Here is a 22,066-nt window from a genome sequence, read left to right on the forward strand (position 1 = left end):
ACGGATAGAAATATAAAACCTGCAACCTCAAATGAAAGTATCATGATCCCTGGTAGCAAGTTACGCATTAACCAAGGATGAGCGACAGTTTCAGATCCGCGTAGAAAGTGAGGCGTGCGTGAAGGAGGACTACAGTTTGTTGGTCAGGTCACGGTATACCCCGTCATCGCATCGTCGAACATCTCATTTCGATAAAAAAGAGAGGAACACCGAATTTTAGAGAGGAAATTTTTTACCGCTGACAATTTACGAACAAGTCCCATATTTTTTCGAATATTCGGAATCTAATATCGCCATTCGGAAGAAAAAAATTGCTGGGGTCTCTTCCACCCGGCACCTTAGAGAAAAAGCTTTTCGAAATAGAGGGGTAAGAGCGATTTACTGCAAAAAAAACTTGGTCACTCAATCTGGACGCATGAAAATTAGAAATGGAGATACCATTATACCTAAATTCTCAAAGAATCTCTATGACAGTAATCATCGTAAGGTCAGCTATAATAAACGCAGAACAAAGAACCCGGGAAGAGAAATCTGCGGCTAGCTAAAACCATGAAAGACTCCAGCAGTCTGTACTCGGGGAGGATGGAGGTTCACTTCCTCGTGAAAACAGCCAACTTTCCCATACCTAATACATCGAACAGAGGTGGGGGAAAAAACTGCATAAGCATTCGCGAATATAATTCAAAGTGATAGCTGATCACTGATCACAGATCGCACTGTACTGGAAATTTTCAATCGAGTAATTAATTTTTTTATCACCACCTCACGATCGGTGAGAAAAGAACCGTGCAAATTGAACATTGATTGAATCTTGACCTTTCACCCACCGGGCGTGGAACTTTCTCTCGCTCAACGCTGACCGTGTAAAGCCCCTGCAGTATTCGCTTTTCGATTGAATCGCTGTACCGAAGTTATATGTATAGGTGCACAAGGCACCGCGTTAAAGTGGATCAAGTTATTTATTTTTAGCCACAATTCCACCACCCTCGCGATTACCTTTGCGTTTGCCGATTTACAGGTTTGTTGTTTGTTTTCTTTTGTCTGGTAGCCGATGCCTCACCGCTTTCTCCTCGGTCTCATGTCGGTCGATGATCGAGGTCACGTCCGGTCTGACCTAGATCTGCCTGTCACGGCCAACGCACTCCCTCCTGACTTCGCAGGTCGTGGACCTCTCCCCCGCCTCCCGTTTCCCACCTTCCACTTCCCGTTTCCCGTTTCCCGTCTCTAGCGTTTCACCTTTCCAATTTCACGCAGTGGTTCGGGGCAGCGATGCCTCTGGAGCCTCAGCTACCGAGGAGACTCGTTCCTACTCGGTCATCGAGCAGAGTACCACCAAAGTATGCTACTGGAATTTACTGCAGCTGGTGCTCTAAAAGCTCGCAGACTAAAGTCTCGTTGAAATCGAAAGTTAGTCATTTAACCGGGACTGGTCGAGACGAACTCAGCACTATACCGAATACGAGTCAAGTATATCCCCGGAATTATAAAGTAGTTGAACTCGAATATTGTGTATCAGGTTTCCCTTTCATGCAGATATTCGGCCAACGTGTCTTACATAATTTTTAAGTAAACTATAGCAGAATTTCAGCCTTTAAATTCAGTTCCAGATTTTCAACAGTGGTAAATAGCATTCCGAACTGAATTGCGACATGATAGAAGAGGACCTGGGAATTACTAACATTTCACACATGGACCGCTAACTATTGAATGTTTTGCGGTATTTGCGAATGAAGGTAACTTTTTACATGAAGTGGTATTTACAATAACTTTTTTTTACTTGACAATTAATTACAATTTGCGAAAAAGCTATTTTCGTATTCGTGCAATGAACTATTCACGAGTGCATTAGGGTGGTCCTTCAGAAAGTTGTTTTCGGAATTCGATTCATTCAGGGGTTGAAGTGCTTTCGAATAAATCTGAAAGAATTCCCTGAAAATCTGAGCTTTAAATGACAACTCTGAGATATTCCGCATTGCCACCGAAGTTTCTCATGGAAGCAATATGAGAATAACCTGTAAGTTCTTTAAAATTTTCGTCAACGACCAACGAATATTGGAAAAACAAACATGTCATTCCCAAAAAATTCATGAACAAACATGTTTTTTCCGACAAATTCGGGAAAAAAACATGTTATTTTCGAAAATTCGAAAGACAAACATGTTATTTTCCCAAAGATAGAAAGATTGAACATGATATTTTCGAAAATTTCGGATACAAACATGTTATTCTTCGAGGGATTAGAATAACAAATATGTGATTTCCGAAATCTTGAAAAACGAGGATGTTATTCCCGACGAATTAGTAAAACAAACATGTTATTGCCGATGTATTCGAGGCACCAACATGTTATTCTCAGGAAAATTAAGAACAAATATGTAATTACCGGAAATTTCAGGGAGCAAAATTATTGCCAAAAAATTGAGGAGACGAACATGTTATTTCCGAAGAATTAGAAATGCAAACATGTTATTGCCGAAAAATTTAAAAAGCAAACATGTTATTCTCGAAAACTCGAAGAAGCAAACATGTTATTTCCAAAAACTTCGTAAAGCAAACATGTTATTTCTTGGAATTTCGAAAAGCAAACATGTTATTTTCGGGAATTTTTGAAAGCAAACATGTTATTTTCAAAAATTTGAAGAAACGAACGAACATGTTCTTTGCAGAAATCTTCAATCGTGAACATGTTTTTCTCTAGAAATTTCAGAAGCGAACATGTTATTCATCAGAACTTGAAATCACAAACATGTTATTCTTCAAAATTCGAAGAAGCAAACATGTTATTTCCGAGAACTTCGGAAAGCAAACATGTTATTTCCAAAAATTCCGGAAAGCAAACATGTTATTCTCGAAAATTTGAAGAAGAAAAACATGTTTTCAGCATAAACTTTGAATCGTAAACATGTTCTACGAAAATTTTGAAAGCGAACATGTTGTTTTTGAAAACTTCGAATCAGAAACATGTCCTTTCTGGAAATTCTGAGAGGCAATCATGTTTTTCTCGGAAATTCAAAAAAACAAACATGTTATTTTCGAAATCCTCGAAGGAAAAACATAATGTTCTCAAAAATTTGCAGAAACGAACATATTTTCTTTGAGAATTTCAGGAAGCAAACATGTTATTTCCGACGAACTTGAAGAACAACCATGTTATTCCTGAAAATTCTTCAAAGCAAACATCTTATCGCTAACGAATCCGGAAAACAAACATGTTATTTCCGAAAGATTCGGAATGCAAACATGTTATTTTCAAAAATTGGGCACACGAACATGTCATTCTCTAAGAAATTAGAATAACATACATGTTATTTCTCACAAAATTAGATGAACAAACATGTGACTCTCGACGAATCGAGGAAATTTATATGTTATTCTCAGATATTGATAATACGAACATGTTGTTCTCGGAAATTAATAGTACAAACATGTTATTTTTCAAAAAATTGAAATTAAACATTTTATTTTCAAAGCTCAGATTTTCAGAGAATTTCCTTAAATTCATTTGGAAGTCTTTGAACCCCTGGGAGCATCGAAATTTGAAAACAACCCTGTTAAAGACCACCCTAGAGTGCATGGTGCAATCAGAAAACTGCACTTCTCCAAGTATCCATCCATTCACCTTTCGCACAGCTAAAATATCATCCCCGTAGATAAAATCTTATCGAAAACACGTAGTGAGTCTTCGACGTGGTATCTAAAATATATCCAACCTTGTTGCCAATGTAACGTGAGTTTGTCTCAACGAAAAATGGATTCATTTGCATTTTTGGTACCTATCTTTCTCGTACCCATCCACGAAAAAGAAGTCGTAGGGGTTGAACTCCCTGACTTCTCTAGTCGAGTCGGTACCGAAGCGTTCAGCCCTGTTTTCCCGACGACTTCATTTTTCACTCCCAAGCACAATTTTCGAATGTTCAAAGAATTACATCCACGGCACTCATACACGCGTGTCAGGTACCTACCCGCTCTGTATCTCCTGCGAGTTACGCGGGTACGCCCGCTTCAGTTCACCTCAAATACTTACCAAGTTCTCTCTTTTTGTCCCCGTGAATCTCAACTTGATATTCAAAATATTCCACGGAAACTTTCGAAAATGATGTTGTTCAAAAGACAATAAAACGACTCGGCGAACAATCACCCAAAAAATATTTTCGCAAGTTTGAAAAATCTTCGGGACACGTTCATACTTGAGGTAGTATCCCTCAAAAATTTGTACCACTTCGTACGGAATATATTCTAATCGAAAGATATGAAAAAGGGTCGTTTTGCTGGGTAGAGCGACTTTAGAACTCTGGCCCTCACGCAGAATGTATGATTTTCGAATTGCGAGCCCATTATTCTGAGCGCGTGGATATATTCGGTTAAATTCAACGAAGAAGAATATCGCCGGTATATGCAAATTTATGGACATGGATGAACGAAAAACTCTATAACGCGATCTTCAGGCTGCGAAGTAAGTACGCGAGGTGAGGACCAAAACCCTTATCAAGCTGAGTTCAACCCTTTAACGAGGCCGCAACGCGGTAGGCGCGTGACGGGAAGACGAAGTGAAACCGAGTGGAAAATCCAAGCTTTTGGAATACCGCCAATATCGTTTGAAGAGCCCTATGTGCAGCGGATTCCGAGATAGTATTTCCAGAAATTAAAGAATTTACTATCTCTCAGAAACCCTACACGAAATTGAACATACGATCGATCTATGCATTATGTACATCGGTTACTTAAACACACAGATTAATTTACGGAGCAGAACAATGCAGCTTGATGTCAGTAGGATGTTACAGCCAATTATAGTAGTAATCCCTCAATTCTCTGAGTTCCTCATTTGAATCGAACCTCAGAGAAGTTATCTTCAAAGTTATTTTAACATGTTTTCAACGTCAGAAAAGGTTTCCTACGATAAATATCTGAACTTGCTTTCCATTATAATGAACCCTTATAAATGCGTAGTCAGCGTGCACAAAAGATTTGAGTGTATAAGCCGCACAGCAAATGAAAAAATGAAAAAGGAAAATGTCAATAATAAGAAGAAGAACATGAGCAATCGAACGCGGAGCGGTGTTATCAGAGATGACGCACGCCCACGGTGATGTTAGCTAGTAAAAATCAGGTAACAATAGATAGGCGGGGTTGCGAGTTGCCTGGTGGTTATCTCTGTACAGACATTTGAAGGCAGGTATACTTACCACAGGTATTGTTGGTAAAAAGAGTAGGTGCCTGAACGCAAGGCAATGGGGTGTGAGCATGAGAGTACGAAGGTGAATATACCAGTAAATATCTTCTCTGGTTGGAAGGTACAAGCTTAGTAAAATAATACTTGCAATTGGGTAATGGATAAAAATTGCAACACACAATGGATGCAGAGAGTTGGGATGAGGAATGAGGGGACAGGGGGATGGAAGGATGAATCCCCTCAAAGACTCGAGACCCACACCCACCCAAACCTCTTGTATTTTACAACAGAGAAGAGATGGGCACACCCATTTGACCCCGATGTAAAAGAGATTAAATTATGTATGAACAAATGTGCTCCAGGCGTCTATAGCCACATTTTTACTCTTTAGTCCTGAATGAGAGTCATTTATGCGGCAGAGAACTAAGCCCCCAAGGACTTGGGGTGAACTATATGTTATACTTTATAAGAGCGATAGAATGGTATCAGTCTATCTGAGGTTTCAAAAGAGTCGATATGTAATAATTATTCAATGAATTCTTTGTTTTGTGGCCTTACGGTTCAGACAAATTTGCTGCTCGCTTCGCTAAACACTACTCAGTCATATTCTGATGATCTTCAAACATATAACATGCAATAATGTTTATCGGATTTTTTGGCCTTTAGGTAAAAGGGTAAAGACATAATTTCAGTAGTACAAGTCTGATTGCAAACATGTGGCCGACTTAATGATAATAAAATGGTAGCGGTATAACTTTGGAAGGATTCGTTTTCCAAACATATAAGGTTCAGATAAACCATCAAAAAATAAAAGTCTGACCTTGTAAGTTGTCCAGCATGTAAGAGAGCAGCTTGTGAGTTCCAGATGGTTCCCCATAGAGTGCCAGCACCTCCTTATTCAATGGATTACCATGTAGACCGAGCACTTGCAACTGGAACAACTTCCCGAGTTCGTACGGTAACACGCGAAGGTAGTTTTGGTTCAATAACAACTCCCTAGAAAATTTCATATTATGAATCAGTCAGGAACACAAGATTTCATAGTTGATTTAGCATAAATCATAAATATTTCGAACTCCGCATAGCTCAAAACTAACTACTGTTATGGCATACTTGCCTAAACTTTTATTTTATCACAAGTTATCGCAAGTCAGAAGCATACGATAAAAAAAAAATTCCTACGATTTTGCATGCATTTTTCGGTAAATTTCTGTACCTGAGGTAAATGAGATCCCCTAATTCGGCAGGCAGGCTACGTAGTTTATTACTGCTTAAATCCAAGAGCCGCAAGCTAGCAAGGCGAGCTATCTCAGCCGGTATCCTCTGTAGGCTATTGTCGTTAAGATATAGAGCTGTAAGGTGGGTCAGCTGCCATACATTTGGGCTGAGATTCCTGATGCTGCCTGTTATCTCCAACTCCGGCCAATAAGATTTCTTTCCGGAGTTTGCGTCCTCGGTGGACATGATAGTATGTGTCCGGCGTGGGTTAGCATTCTCATACTTATCCTTGTGATTGCGGGACATCCTAAATCCTTTGAAACACAAAAACATTCAAATATTAATCTCATAAATATCCAAATATTAATAATTGATACAATTCTAGTTAAACTACTTATATATAAGATGCGAGGAAAATGCGGTCATCATCCACACATCAACTAATTAATCGACAAACAATCCAACTGATTACAGAATATATGAGTCTGATAATACATGATGAGTTTATGGGCATTTTTGACAAGCAAACGTGTATAGTTTATGACAAAAAACATGATTCTGCCCCACCTTGAACTAGTAACTAATTTTAAGGAGTATTTTGCCTTCATGATATTTTTCTAATCCCATTCAACTTTTGATTTACAAATTACAATAGTAGACAATATAAAGAAATTGGTATTTCATATTGCTTTGTAGAGAATACTGGTGCTACTGGTTGAGGAATAAAGAAGAAACTTGGATCGCTATTTAAAAATCATGATGTAGCACAAATAAAATTGTTGGATTGTTGGTTTCTGCTAATTCAGCAAGACTATAGCGAATAGGTGACAAATTACCAGCATATTGACTACAACTTATGTATCATTAATTCTGCCAAAGTACCCACAGGTGAATCAAATGATTGCTATAAGATTTTGTTGACTATATAAGAGAAAAATATAAAACAAATGTAATAGATATGACCAGTACCGCTGCTACTTGCAGCTGCTCAATAAACTCGCAGCTAGTGGGTTTTAGACTAACATAGAGGGATCATAAAACAAATTGGACGATGTCATATTTTCTGGCTTCGCAAAGCAAACAATGCTCTTCAAACTAACCTAGGCCAAAGAACGAGATGGTATGAGTGGGACAGGCGACGCAGAGGAGTTGGGTGTTTGAGGTTATTTTGACATGGAATAGCGAGATGTCTCTTTGCATGAGGCACTCGATGCAGACCAGTGTCACAGGTAGAGCCATTTCGTAAAAACAGAGGGGACCGTGCACCACTGAATCTTCATATCATTTGGGAAAGGATAAACGGGATGCGAGGATCGACTCCAGCAGGAAAAACTATATGAACAAACGGAAGCCATAACCTATCATAAGGTAATTTCAGTTAACCTGTTCATCGTGGTTAATGGGTGAAATTTGGACGTAGATTGGATTTCTGTAGGATAAGCGATACTTGGGGGAAGTCGCAAGGTGAAGGGAGGCAGTTTTGTCATGCAAATAAATTATTTTTCATAAGTTTCATTATTTTTCGAGGTAAGGATCCGTGCACCCTCGACGACAGCCAACCGCGTTATGCGGATATTTTTATTTCTCGATGAGCGAGAGGTTGCAGATTTTTCTCCGCACTCAATAAAACCATTACGCACCTTCATCTACCTCTTAACACACACGAAACGCACGGGGAGTTGATTCCGAGTGAAATATATCGCGTAAACAAAACTACCTTGACAAACACAGATCCTCCATTTATCAACTGCACTGATCGGGCATTTTCTTACACTCCAATTGGCTGAGAGCCTAATAAAAATCAAGACGGAGTATACCGAAGTTTGACGAAGCAAAGTATCTTCTGCTACCTAGTATTGGTCAATTCGCCGCGATTCGCCGCACCGCTGCTTACTGCCTACCTGCCTGCAGGCAGCGTGCGTATCGTACGAAATGGCTACCGCTACCGGAGGTAAACTACTTCACGAATGCAGAACTTTTTTCATTCTTTACATTTTTCTGTCTGAGATAAATACATTCGTATGAGGGTTGTTATTAAAGTTTGTAGTGACATAGTTGTGGGTTCAAAGATCATAAAAAAAAAGGGTTGAATAACCTCTAAATTTACAGGGTGATTAACGTCAAAGTTTTATCGTATTGTCATTTGGTTGTGCCGTGTTTTCTGTCTTGCCAGTAGGTGACTATGAGCATTTTATGCCACCATTCAGAATTATTGTTACATCAGTTTCTTATAGTACTAATCGCAAATCCACATACAGTCTGAGTAAATTCAGGAACAGAGAGACTTTGGCGATAGAGTCGGGTCTGGCTCCATTTTATGTTTGAGAGGCCAAGAATGATTATTGAAAATATTGTCAGCCAAGTCTCAATCGCTGGTGACATATCTCATTACTTTACAGGACAAATATTCAAAGGCATTTGCTCGGCCTATGGAAAAACTTTGGGAAGTTCGGCACAACTGGGTGTTCAGTGCCAGATTCGAGGGTATGCAGCGAGAAAAGGCACGAGAGATAAAGCGCTCAAAGCTAAGGTGAAACACGAAGTTAAGAAAGTTGGCTTCATCCCTCACAATCAACGTATCACAAGCTTGTGAGCATTATTCATCTTCTGAACTACTAGTTTTGTTCTAAATTCACTCATGAAAGTGATATGTATCATTATTTTCAGTTCAAAAGTGCCTCTAGCCAGCAAGCGCATCGATGATTCATGGAAGCACAAAGCATCAGATGATGTATGGGTGTCAAAACATTATCAATGGCGAGTTTATTCTTTTGCTGAAGCAATACAATGCCACAGGGAGATACACCATCCTACTGTTAGCAATTATCCTGATGCACCAGTCTTTGCGTATCTCGAACTTAACATGCAGGTTATTATACTTGTATGCAATTACCAAGATAGAGTATTGAAAAGCTTGAATATGTGGTCATGTTTCAAATGTGCAGAACAATGAAAATTTGAATAGTATGGTAACGTTTATTTTGCAGGCTGCAAAGAAGAATAAATTTGTAGATAACTTTACTAGCTGTGTTGCTGTACCACATAAGTTCAAACTGCAAACTGAACGAAGTATACTTGCGATATGCAAAGGAGAAGACATGCAACAAGACGCAATGAACGCTGGAGCTACTCTAGTCGGAGGAGCCCCAATTATCAAACAAATCATGGTTAGTTGCAGAATTTCGCATATGAATAGTTTCAGAATAGTGAACCTAGATTTGGAGTCATAAAGTTATTCGATGCCTTCTGTGTCTAAATTCTAAAGTTTGCATGGTATAGACACATTTTTAAACAGCAGTTAGACTCAAGTACTGTTAAAATACTCTTTTGCTGTTACGAAATTTAATCACTTGAGTATTTCTATTCCTGTCCTACCTTATCTTTGTTTTGTCTGAATAGTGTTTGTGATGTAATGTGATTCTTTTCTTTCTTCAGACAGGAGATATTTCTTTGCGGGATTACAAGGTGGTAGTGGCTCATCCGAATATCCTCCCCGAACTAGTGGCACTTAAAGGTCTGATGAAGAAGAGGTTTCCAAACATGAGAGACGGTATGTTTTTATCATTTTGTTTGAACACCAAGTAAAAAATGCGAGTCTGTAAAATCGCCCTCAACCTCTAAAGCGGAAGGAATAACTCCATTTTTTTTATCTATCAGGCACCTTGAGTGTGGACATCAAAGCTTGCATAGATAGGTTTGCAAATGGTATTGAATATACTGCTATCAGAGATGAACATGAGCTTGATTTTGGAACGATAAACGCTGCCATTGGAACCGTAAGATTTTCTAAATATCTAAATCGCGCAAAATATTCATACATAAATATAACTCTGAAACTACCACTCCATCTATTTCAATCGAAATCCTCCACCAGCAACCGTTTGAAGATTTACTACGTTTCTAAATAATTACATTGCGCTCCCCTTTTGATATAATAGAGTACTTAACTTCTCTCCCAAACTATCAAAATAAAATGACGGTTATCGTAAAAAAAAATTTCAGTTGGATATGGAAATAAATCATTTGGAGGAAAATTTTTCTGCTCTTCTAAATGACGTGGACGGAAAAAAACCCAAACGCCCCGGCGAGTTTATCACAAGGTAAGTTTTCGCATTTCGTTTCCATGGCTTCAGTTCCTCCTAGAACAAATGCGATTTTATTTTTGGAAAACTACTTACCTTCACCTCATTTTGTTCGGGTCGTCGTTTTCAGAGCACGATTAATTAGTGAATTGTCGCTTGAGAAGCTGAAAGTAGATTTCGAGAAATATATAATGTCTGCGAATGATGCTGCTGATGATGATGAAGAAGAAGAACCTCAGGCCGCTGCTTCATCGAATTAATGAATACCCTGCAAACATATTCTGTAGATAATAAAATATGGAGAATAAAATACTTTAGGAAATACAACCCATATCTCTCTCTAATTCTCTAATTTTTTTTGCAAAAAAATCAATTACAAACTGCTTCTGTTAGTTTGATGAATCCATTTATTACTCTCGATGTTTATCGCGATATCATGCCGCATGTTCAATATTATAAATTAATATTCTGCATTTCGAGAAACGATGTAGTGAAAGGCTGCGACTTGCAGTCATGTGTATTTCGTATGAGTCATTCGATTGAGTGTGACTCCTGTGCTTACTGCGTCATCCAAATTCTGAGTGCTTGCTAAAAGTTTTGTCGCAACTAAGTGGCTTGCCTACAGTGTCAACGTCACCTAATTGCGACGAAACGTAGAAAGACGACTAATTACTAATTACGCCATTTTCCCAGTGTAATTGAGATGAATGTCGACGGGTGAGACGGTCTCTAGGAAAATGCCTGATGAGACGAGTATTCTAGCACAAGTTCTTTCCTATTTTAACAATTACAATTATTCCCCTGCTGTTGGCGTGTATCGTAATTTCTCATTTAGGGATTTTTTTTTGTTCGGTTTTCCCATATTCACGTTGGTTCATTCTTATGAATGAATGAATGAATGAATGAATGAATGAATGAATGAATGAATGAATGATAATTCAATGAATAAATAAATGATGACGAATGAATAAATAAATGAATTAATGAATGACTTATAAAACGGATAAATGAATGAATGATGAATTAATGAATGATGAATAAATGAATGGTGAGTAAATGAATGATGAATGAATGATGAATTAATGAATAAATCAAAGAATAATTAATGAATTAATGGATTAATGAATGAATGAAAAAACGAATAAATAAATGAATAATGAATTAATGAATAAATAAATGAATGAATAAATGATAATTGAATGAATGAATGATTGACGAACTAATGAATGATGAATGAACGATGAATGAATGAATGAATGAATGAATGAATGATAAATGAATGAACAAATGAATGAATAATCAACAAATAAAAACGAGAATCGAAAAAGTATGCATTCGGGTGATTTGTTTTTGAGGAATTTTTTTTCTCCGCTCCCCGCCATTTTGTTGAAAGTACCAAAACAAAAGTTTCCTCAAAATATGAGCCCTTAATATTGAGATTGAGTACTCTCTCAAAACGTGAGAAGATTTCCCATTCAAATAACATGTAAACTCAGATTTTTTTTAATTAAATTTCTATAACTCTGCGGTATTTTACGATATCTTATTTATTTTGGTCGAAATTAATGCACATTGAAAGATGTACAAATGTATTAAAGACGGTATAAGCGCAACTTGAGCTTGTGAGATAGTACGGGTGATTAAAGTAACCCGAAATTCTCGTTTCTTCGCTGTTATCTCCAAAATAGTCACCTTGTTGGAAGAAATGTTCTAAATAATGTTTTTAGAAATTAGATTACCTACAAAAAAGGTCCCCTAGACCTGAATTGATATTTCTTGAGATATTGACATTAAACTTAATTGTGATATAAAATTTGTATGCCTGCTATGCCAGCATATCATTTTTATGCCTGTTATAACACAAGTAAGTTAAAATTAAATATCTCAAAAATTATTAATCGGAGCGTTTAGGTTCAACAGACCATTTTTGTAGAGAATTAAGTTTCCAACAAAATTTTCTCACACATTTTTTCAGTAAAGTTCGCCATTTCAAAAATAACAGTGAAAAAACGAGAATTTTAGGTAAAAATCAACTTCAATGACCTGTACCATCTCACCAATGCAAGTCTTGAACACTTTTAAACGTCGTTCGATTCAGCATTGATTTCGACCAAAACCAATATGATATAAAATGGCGCAGAGTCATAGAATATTTAAAAAAAAACTTTTAATTTACTTCTATTTTGAATGGAAAATCTTTCTACCCTCTGGAAAAGTACTTAAAATTGATATTAAGGGCTGAAATTGTCAAGGAATTCCTTTTTCGACGTATTAAACAAATTTCCAGGTGGGGACTGAAAAGAATCACCCTAGTGAAAAACCATCGTCCATCTCATATTCTCATGGATCATCTTATACTTGGTATGCGGAGTACTCGATTTTTTGATCGAGATACCATACTTCACTTAAAAAAAAAAAATATGAATTATTCAAACAATTCAAATATTTTCTGTTTCAAGAACTTCATTACATATGCTTCCACTAATCAAACTATTATCAAAATCACGTGATCGAGACTGTACTTCAATTTCATCAGCCAAAAACACAGTCATCAAGAACCAAAAAACATAAAAAAATTTCATGGCAAAGCATCTTTTTCAAAATTCAACGGTGTACTTTATTCTCCGTGAAAGAGTCTTTTATTTCATTTGTTTTATCGAATGAAGTGCTATTACATCTCATGTGACGAATGATGTAAAACATATTTTATCACAACCAGACTATGTTAATATCTTCCTCAATTTATCGGATTTCAACGGGCGCAATCGGTTCATCGAGATGTGCCGGTACCTGCCGTTTACCTGCGTAAACTCTGACGGCAGGTAAAAATCTGTGCACACCGAATGCGGTAGGGTCCATCGACGAAAGTCGGCGTTCGAAGGATAAGAGAGAAGAAAAAGGAGGGGCCCAGTTGCGGTTGGGACCCACTAAGAAAAGAGAAGCCGAGAGAATTGTAGGGAAGCAAAGAGAAGGGAAAAGAAGGGGGCCCCGTTGAGGCCGACGGCACCTCGGGGTCTACCTGATCACCGCCAAGCGCTCAGTCGGAGTCCGCCAGGTTTAAAATCCATCACGCGTACGCGTTTGAGGCGCCGTTCAACCTGTTGATCGCTGTCAAAACACTTGTGTCAACAAACGATCCGATCAGGGAACGAATGTAATAAGCGCGCGTATTCGATTACATGGCACGCGAAGTTCACGAATATAATAATATTAATAATAATAAGACTGATAAGAATAACAGTATCATGTGGGCGATCGCGTAATTCCATGTGGAAAAACTATATCGTCAAGTGCATATCGCGCTGACATAAGCCGGGTGCCTCAAACATTGCACCGTATGTTCGGCACCGATTGACCGAATGGAATTTTCAAAATCAGCGTTTTGTTATTCAGCACTACACGTAGCGCGCCTTGCGTCTCGAATTATTCGTAACGCTAGAATTTTAAAATATCGATCGTGATTACGTATGTGCGCATGATTTGAAACGAGCCGTTTGTTGCTCCGTGTGTATCGGAGTGTGTTCTTATAAAACTAGCGGATTTATTAATATCCCCGATCCTCGCCGGAAATCTCTCAACATTGCCTCGCCATATCGGCAGCACGTAAGACGTGGAAGATATACACCTCGTCATTCACCCAATTCATTTTCATAATTCCCTTCAAAATTTTTCATCAAGTTATCGTTCGTCGACCGAATTCGTTTGTGTTGTGTAAATAACGAAAGTGCTCGTGCCTGTGACCGTGGCCTTGTGACTAGTGTGTCAAACGTGCGATCGCTATGACCTTTTGACTTCTTTGCCACTGATCTTTTCTGGAGCGGATATGCAGATATTTTACCGTTGGATCAACTCCGATTAACTCAACGTAACAATCATGGTAAGTCTGGCTACCGAGTTCTGCACGCGAATCCCCCCCAAAATCCATCCCCAAGTCGACTTCCGGTTCTCTGCAAAACCAGCGTATAGTAGTATGTACTGCCTGTGCGTTTCCGTGCCGCAGGTGAACAGCGTTATCTCGTCATTTTTCCTGAGTTAATGATTCCGAACGAGGTATTATGAGGGATGCAGTTACGACAGGTGCTGTACATACATTTGTACATGAATACATGCGTCTGCACGACCAATAACTATAAATCTGTGACGTTATTTTCTGCGGCAAAAATACACAGGTATATCGGGCCGGTTCGTGATACGGGGTTGAATAACAAACCTACGGTACGTGGACGGCTCCGAGATATTTCTCGAGGTTGACAGGTTGAAGCCACAATAAACGTACGTGACGTATTTCGTCGTTAGACAAGATCTTCGGTGCTTATATATATATATATATTCGAGAAGTGAAATAAAGTCGCGGCTGTAGGCAACGCGCGTATACATAAGCGACGCGGCGCCACGCTCCTCCAGATACGTGTTGCGTTTGGCCATGCCGCGGTGAAACAAGTGGGGAATAATAGCTGAGGAACTGGTCCCCGGCACCAGAAACATATATCTGAAGAGTAGAGGGAAGCAAACCGGCTATAGGGCAACCTACGGCGGCGGCGGCAGTCCACGCGTCTTGAAAAGCCGCTCGCGTGCACGCGTATGTTCTTCTCCTAAACCAGCTCTATACTAGGCTTTCTCGGTGCATCGAAGATGCTTTTTTTCCCAAACGAACGCCATCTTCAATGTGGAAATCCGACCGGCTCTATCCGCCTCTTTTATACGTACATTTATATCGTCGTACATCGCACGTTAATTTAAAGTCGAATGATCGTCGCGTATGTGGAAAAAAAAAAATATATTTTGTCTTGTTGTATGACGATATAATATGCGTACGGATGACTACGCACATACCGTCGTAAAGATAATTTGGAATATATCCTATTATGACACACGTGGAATGATCGTTGTGACCCCCAGCAGCCTGTACCTGCATAGCTGCGGATGGACGTACGAGTGGCAAAAGTTTACTTCGGGATCGAGACCGGTCCGAGAGATCGGAATAAAGATTGAGATAGCCACGGGACGCAACGCGTCTTCTGCAGATGTCGCACGGAGGTTGTCCGTGTAGATCGTATAGCGACTACGTATACCTATAATACGATCGCCTTTACGTGCGTCACGTTACCACGTTGACGTAACTCGATCACCGCACGCTAGAAATCACCGCACCTCCGCAGTAATATATTCTACCTGCAACCCAAGTATAGGTATATTCGTTGTTCACGCAGTTACCCGACCTCCGGAAATAACCGCAAAAAGTCAGGTGATATTTTATCTATCGGGCTACCAAAAAATTGGATATTATTTATCGAAATTTTAGGAGAAAATTATACATTTTAGCTCTGTTACGTAGCGGCCGTTAAGTATAACTGCACAATGGAGTGCAGTCAGCATCTCCAAAACAAAATTACACCATTATGGAGAATAGAATGCGGTATATAATTACGCTACATATCCGTTATTTGGAAAGTGCTTTTCCGAATTTACTTAGAATCAATCTTTCGAGTTACGCGCGTGTCGAAGAATTTCAAAGAAAGCTGCACGTCACTCAAATTTCTATTTCATGGGTATGTCATAGCCGGCGTTGCAATCGTTTCGTTTTTCTTGAAAAATTACAAACGAAGGACCAGAATTTGATTTTCCTATAATTGTCGCTCCCGAACGGAGATCGAAGAACTTTGCCCTTTGCTCAACCCCCACTTTATGCTCCAGAAAGACGCTCCGCACGCTCACATTTCGCCCGTCATATATCCCGTACAGGTACATATAAATATGCCTGGAGACAGGGCAGCAGATCGATCGGCGACCTGTTACATACCTTCGTTCGATTCTCGGGGCGAACAGGTGGCTCTTCCATGGGAGTATCCTTCTAATCTGATACATCCGATCTCTTCGGTACAACGCGCGGACCCGCCAAACACCGCGCTTCTGTATCTCTATTATATCAAGGCATGCGAGTCTTGTTCGATTCCACAGTGCGGGCCAGCGATCGATGCCAAATTATACGTACTCAGTTGAATGATCTTCCTGTCATTTTGATGCAAAATAATAAGGCAAGCGAGGGCAAATTTTTTTACATGGTTTTACCCATTTTTCACCAACCATGACGCTAAAGGGGACGAAAGATTTTTGGACCAGCGAACGTTGCGCCTGACTTTCCGGAACGGCAGTTATATGGGCTGAATTTGAAAAATGTCTACTGCGTAGCCTGTCGAAGTGCGATATGTGGACGTACGCCTCTCGGTATCGGAGTGAAAAGCTTTTCAACAATCGGCGTACGTTGATATCGGGCCAAGAGATTCCTCGCCCGCAAGTACAGTTACATTTGAGGTGAAGAGAGGCACGCCGAGACGGGGACGCCGAAAGGAGGCCATCGGCGACCTGAACGTCGGTAACGCCGCGCCGTCACCGTTATGTTAGCGCCCACGGCTGCCTGTAGGCAACGTATTATACCCTACGTTTCTCCGGATCCGCACGCAAACCGCGTCCGTGTATCCGCCGTTCGCGTTAGTAATTATTACACCAATGCATACGGAGTAGTACACGTCCGGCTCGTCTACGACCGGAGCTCTCTGCACTTGATATTATACACACATTCGCGCATTCGCGCGTTAATGGGGTGTATGTTTGCATGTACGTACTACAGTCTACATATATACATACATTATACATATGTACACAATTTACACGTGCGAATGTAACGCGTATAACGGCCGAACCACCTGGAGGCCCCGCAACGTAAAACCGGCGAGCGTACACACGATAATCGTGATTTCGGTACGCGCGTCTGTTAAATGAGGTAGATATTGAAAAATTGGAACGATTTTGACTTTGACGGGATCTACCGTGGCAGGGTAAACGCGGTGTGCACACCGTACTCGTATAGATTTTATAATAATCTTGGTGGTAAAACGATAAAACGATAATATTATACGATAATGGGAATAATGGAATGCAGTGGGATGATCATCGTTGTAGTCAGAATTCCCGTATTTTAGCGATGTACCGTTGGACTGGGAAATCAATTTAACAGCACGTATACACATTATACACATAGACGATGGCACGCCGAGCCGTTTACTTTAGCGTTCGAAACTGTTATGTCCACGTACAATGTACGTACCTTACGTATTACGCGGCATTGAATTCTTTTTAACCTGCATATAATCCCACGTTTCGAAACTTTTCCCCCGTTTCGACGAAGCTATACATAGGTAATAGCTCATACGCGTATATTCGAGTACAATATCCGTTAGACCGGAGCAAGAAAATGCTCCACTTTCAAATTCTCTGTGTTGGGCCTCGAGATTTCGGTAGCTCGTTCCGAGAGAGAATATCAACGGGATTGCGGAAACTCGGGGAAAATACTAAATAACGTACAAGTACGACGGTCGTTATTTCGGATTGGAAAATTCAAATTTCACGATATTGCCCGGAGTGCCCCACTTGTACGTCGTGTCTAATCACCCCCTATACACCGAATCTGTAGGCAGCAGAAAAAAAAAAACACCCCAAAAAATAGGAATGAGATTGAATGAAATAAAAGCGAACGCTGCGGTGCACAGCGTAGCTCGTAAACCTCCCCCTGTAAAAACTTTTCGACTTCGGAGCGAAGGGAAACGTGACGAGGTGCGAAGATTGCAGCTTTGCCTATACGCGTAGGTACGTACCTATCTATAAGTATAACACAATGGCTAGGGACGAACGAAACGTATAATGAGGAAGAAGGGCTTGCGCGCAGTACTCGACGGGCAGTTTCTTCCGGCGCCCCTTTTTAGTACCTACATAATATTTGTTAACAAGCCGTAGGAATTCCTGCGATCGGTCGCAAGAAAATGGTAGCTCTAACCGCTGCGGAGCTCGCGTTATATCGAGCTTACGAACCACCGCAACAACACCGCGGCGCGGGGTTGTGAACGTATACGAATACGTATGAATACAGACGTACGAAATCGACGTATTTTCTCTAACCATTCATAACTGGTTGTTCGGCGTACGCGATATCTACATAATACACAGCTGGTGCGTGTTCCGCGGTACATGAATACGTATATATATATATGTATATACACATGAATATTGCATGTGCGAACGAGGTGCGCTTCACCGCAGGGGCGCTTCGCCTGTAACGGTCATTAGCTCGCGAAAGAGAATGAATCTCTGGAATTAGATAAACATGTATATCGTGATTGATTTTGACAGATAACACGGTTTCACGTTAGTTTGCCGAGCTTATATGTATACGCGTAGCATAGGCGGTACACGAGAGCGCGTTGGTCGGCGTGATTTTTCGGGCCGGTTTACAGTTAGACAGAAACGATGATGCGTGTTAATTTATGCCTTCGCGGGTCATCGGGCCGTACGAATTTCCACGCGTGGAGGTCCATCTCTGCACCCACGATTCCGATAACGCTCGTTATACGTATATATATGTTTTCTCAGTTTCGTAGCCTGAGAAATTTTATCTTCCTATACTCCTTATTTTCCTCCTTGAGGGAAGAACGTTCAACCGAATAAATAAATGAATAATTCGGTGGTAGTTTTTACGGTTGACGCGACTTCCGAAGGCGGGTGACATTTCGTTGTCGAACGGCGTTGCGCAGGTAGAGGTAAAAATTGTACACAATAAAAATAGAAACTTACACAAAAGACCAGTTCACCTCTGATTTTACCCAACTACTGAATTTCTTGGGAAAATCTTCCGAGCAAAGAGCGTAAGATTTATTTTCAGAATAGCTGTCGGGAGACTCAGGTAGCCAGGTGCATAGCGTGAAACTGTACGGAAAGAAACGGCGAGAGAAGCTGCTGCCGCTAATCGCGATACCACGTAAAACGTTACCGCGCCGACTTCAAGAAAAGAAATTCTGAAACGCCGCGGTCGCTACGAGTACATGCAATGCCACATCTTCGAGCCGTGCGTCGCCTACGCGAAATACGCACCTCGTAGTAAGAAAATTTGTCGCAATGGCATCGAATCGCTCGAAGTTCTCGCCATCCACAGTTTTCGAGACAATTTTTATCGACGGCATTCTTGGCGTCGTATCGCTATTATAATGGAGAGAAATAAAAAGAAGTTCCAACTTCGCTCCATCCGGCTTGTACCGCACATTAATATACCCGTCCGCAGATTTCAGATCTACCGGACAGGTAGTTCAGCGAAAGGTATGTAGCGAGTATTATGCATTCGCCGTGGTAAGGTAATTAGAGAGAGAGAGAGAGAGAGAGAGAGAGAGAGAGAAGAGATGGTGAAAATCGATAGAAGTCGAGAGAGGAAAATCGTGAATTATTATAGCCTTTCTTGCGATGTAGCAGATCACGTGTCCCGCGGCGGGATCTTTGCGTAGGCGCGTGACATCCGCAACAGGTTGCTCACGGTGTTATACCGAGATGTAATATACGTACGCTGCTGCACACCTCTACGTATACTCCGCGTAAACGTTGAACGGCTAAACTCTGACCACGAAGCATATCGCAGTTGCACCTGCGACTATCGAACGGGGTATAAATTTCACCCTTTGAATTTCACGCCCAACGAATTTGCATCATCCGGATCCGGAATAACTAGCCGCATATGGCGTTTTCGGAACAAATCCCCCCCCCCCCCCCCCCGCTCTATCTGATTATGTAAAACATCGCTCGTCGCTTCACCGTCACGAATCGGATTACATTATACGTTTCTAACGAATTAATAACTGGCTATCGAGAGAGTTAGAAAAAACCCATAATTTACTTATACTTTTTACAAAGGGGTAGCTGCTAAACGTAGGAAAAGTACAATGTACAACATTCAACAACGAGGAGGTGACGATTGAAATTTAATCCAGGGAAGAGCCGGTTGTAATAGGACAAGCGTAACTGTTTTCCTCGCGATAAACAACCGGTTAATGACACGGTCACGTACACCTGCGGTACCCTTACCTGCTTCCTTATAATCGCATATACATATATACATATATAAGATGACCACCAAGAGCTTAGGAGTGCACACGGCACCCGCCGTTAATGTCCTCGCGCGAGGTCGTGTCCGATAGGCGTGGTACATCTAGGCAACATGTGTCGGAGAAAGACATTCTTTGAATATCGATAGTTTGCCGAGTACCTACGTACAGACGCCTGTGCGGCGGCGAAAGATATACGCGTGAAAATAATCGTCGAAAGTCGAAAGGTGCAGGGAAGTCGAAGAGGAGAAAAGTATCCGTGTACCTTAACAGGTGTATATAATATATATAAATATATGCGTGCGCACGTTACGCGCGGTGTACTTTATATACACTTTCATCGAGTGTTGATCTCGAGGGCCCAAAAAGGCAATTAAAATTCTTGAGTTACGTCCTTCTTCTCGGATCGATCTCGGAGCCTGCACAGCTGCCTCAGCTGCTCGTAAGCCCTTCGGTTGAATCCCGCAGTCGTACGTCGTAGGTTTAAAAAAATCTTACAGGGTACCGTCTCATTGTCGGAAGCCGTAGACCAAGACGTGTAAATGAAAGTATAGGTATGTGGACGTTTTAATGCGTAGAAAACACATGCGTTCGAAGCACACGTGATACGGGCCGAAAGTCGAAGCGCGCGTAGCGTGAATTAATCAGTAATTAGGCATGCATGTTCATTCTAAAAGATAAAGCAACTCGCGGCAGATTTATCGGTACGGTGTTTCCGTACCGATACCAAAACTTTCTACGAAACCGGGATTATACTTTCGTTCAAAGAGAGATCATTAACAATAGATGTAAATCCCATGAGAAAATTTCTCGGTCGTTGAGACGATTCTATTGGGTATGTTTTGGTTTTAGTTTTCAAGAAGCTTCGATTTTGGAAATTCGTTGTCGGGGAAATTGGTCGTTTTTTGAAACTCGTGCAAGAGATCTGTAATTTTGAAGACCTTATGTACGCTAGCGAACAACCTTACGGGTTTCAAGTGGCGTTTGGTGTACACCCCAGCGAATGACCGCGGCGTTTCAACCTTGGAATAAGATTAATACACGTCTCGGAAATTTTTAAGACGACAAATTCACCGTCACGAACGCTATTGTGGGCCGGAAATTCTTGGGCAGTGCGCAATTCTCACCTATACGCTGCCTGAGCAAAGTTTTACAATCGAATTCCCAGAAAATGCGATCTCACGATGATGCAGTGTATTTTTGTTGCTTCCTCATAACTTTTCTCTGAGCGTGAACGTCATTTTTTTTCAATAAAAAGTTCCCGCTCACGATGGTCCTAATAACGATAATCATTGATCTGGGTTTTACGAATGCGCTGACAGAAAAAATTATGACGAACTGTTCACATGTACGTGATAAGATCGAAAGACATTCATCTTCGCGTTCTTTCGCGTTTGGAAATGAGGCGAAGATTTATATCGTGTATACTGTACAGGTGGACCAGCGATGATCATATTTTTATAATTTGCTTCGAATAAAATCAAAAATTGCCAAGACTACAGTCTTAGATTTTTTCCCACATTCGCGACGAAATTTAGCAATTTTCGTGATCAAGTTTTCTACAATATTTTTGGAAATTTTGATCTGGAAAATCCAAACCTCAAAGCCAAATTGATCTATCCATACAATTGAAAGAGTCATCGCCAATTTGTCGATCCAAAAAGTAAAAAATC

The 22,066-nt window shown here is 40.5% G+C and overlaps 3 protein-coding genes across 3 annotated transcripts in view; 2 read left to right on the forward strand and 1 right to left on the reverse strand.

Annotated features, from left to right (window-relative positions):
* The window catches only part of LOC105687871 (CCR4-NOT transcription complex subunit 6-like), a 404,495-nt gene extending 396,329 nt beyond the window's left edge, over positions 1 to 8,166 (reverse strand). The window contains exons 1-3 of the mRNA XM_048657108.1: positions 8,032 to 8,166; positions 6,390 to 6,705; positions 5,994 to 6,169 (exon numbers count right to left, since the gene is read on the reverse strand). Of these exons, the coding sequence (XP_048513065.1) occupies positions 5,994 to 6,169; positions 6,390 to 6,697 (484 nt within the window). The 5' untranslated portion in view covers positions 6,698 to 6,705; positions 8,032 to 8,166. The remainder of the gene's footprint in view (positions 1 to 5,993; positions 6,170 to 6,389; positions 6,706 to 8,031) is intronic.
* A 26-nt stretch (positions 8,167 to 8,192) lies between these two features.
* On the forward strand, positions 8,193 to 10,800 carry LOC105687872 (39S ribosomal protein L1, mitochondrial). Its single transcript, XM_012403795.3, has 8 exons — positions 8,193 to 8,342; positions 8,791 to 8,980; positions 9,059 to 9,260; positions 9,379 to 9,558; positions 9,827 to 9,941; positions 10,049 to 10,167; positions 10,394 to 10,491; positions 10,604 to 10,800. The coding sequence occupies exons 1-8, from the start codon at positions 8,324 to 8,326 to the stop codon at positions 10,731 to 10,733; spliced, it is 1,053 nt and encodes a 350-aa protein (XP_012259218.2). The 5' UTR covers positions 8,193 to 8,323; the 3' UTR covers positions 10,734 to 10,800.
* Positions 10,801 to 13,492: 2,692 nt separating this feature from the next.
* The window catches only part of LOC105687870 (cadherin-99C), an 81,541-nt gene continuing 72,967 nt past the window's right edge, over positions 13,493 to 22,066 (forward strand). The window contains exon 1 of the mRNA XM_012403782.3: positions 13,493 to 14,350. Within this exon, the coding sequence (XP_012259205.2) occupies positions 14,348 to 14,350 (3 nt within the window). The 5' untranslated portion in view covers positions 13,493 to 14,347. The remainder of the gene's footprint in view (positions 14,351 to 22,066) is intronic.

This window comes from Athalia rosae, chromosome 6, assembly GCF_917208135.1.
Source record: "Athalia rosae chromosome 6, iyAthRosa1.1, whole genome shotgun sequence".
Classification (NCBI taxonomy): Eukaryota; Metazoa; Arthropoda; class Insecta; order Hymenoptera; family Athaliidae; genus Athalia; species Athalia rosae.

Coding starts and splice junctions, on each gene's coding strand:
- LOC105687872 (XM_012403795.3), top strand. Junction 9,559..9,826: donor CAATTATCAAACAAATCATG/GTTAGTTGCAGA, acceptor TTCTTTCTTCAG/ACAGGAGATATTTCTTTGCG. Junction 10,168..10,393: donor TAAACGCTGCCATTGGAACC/GTAAGATTTTCT, acceptor AAAAAATTTCAG/TTGGATATGGAAATAAATCA.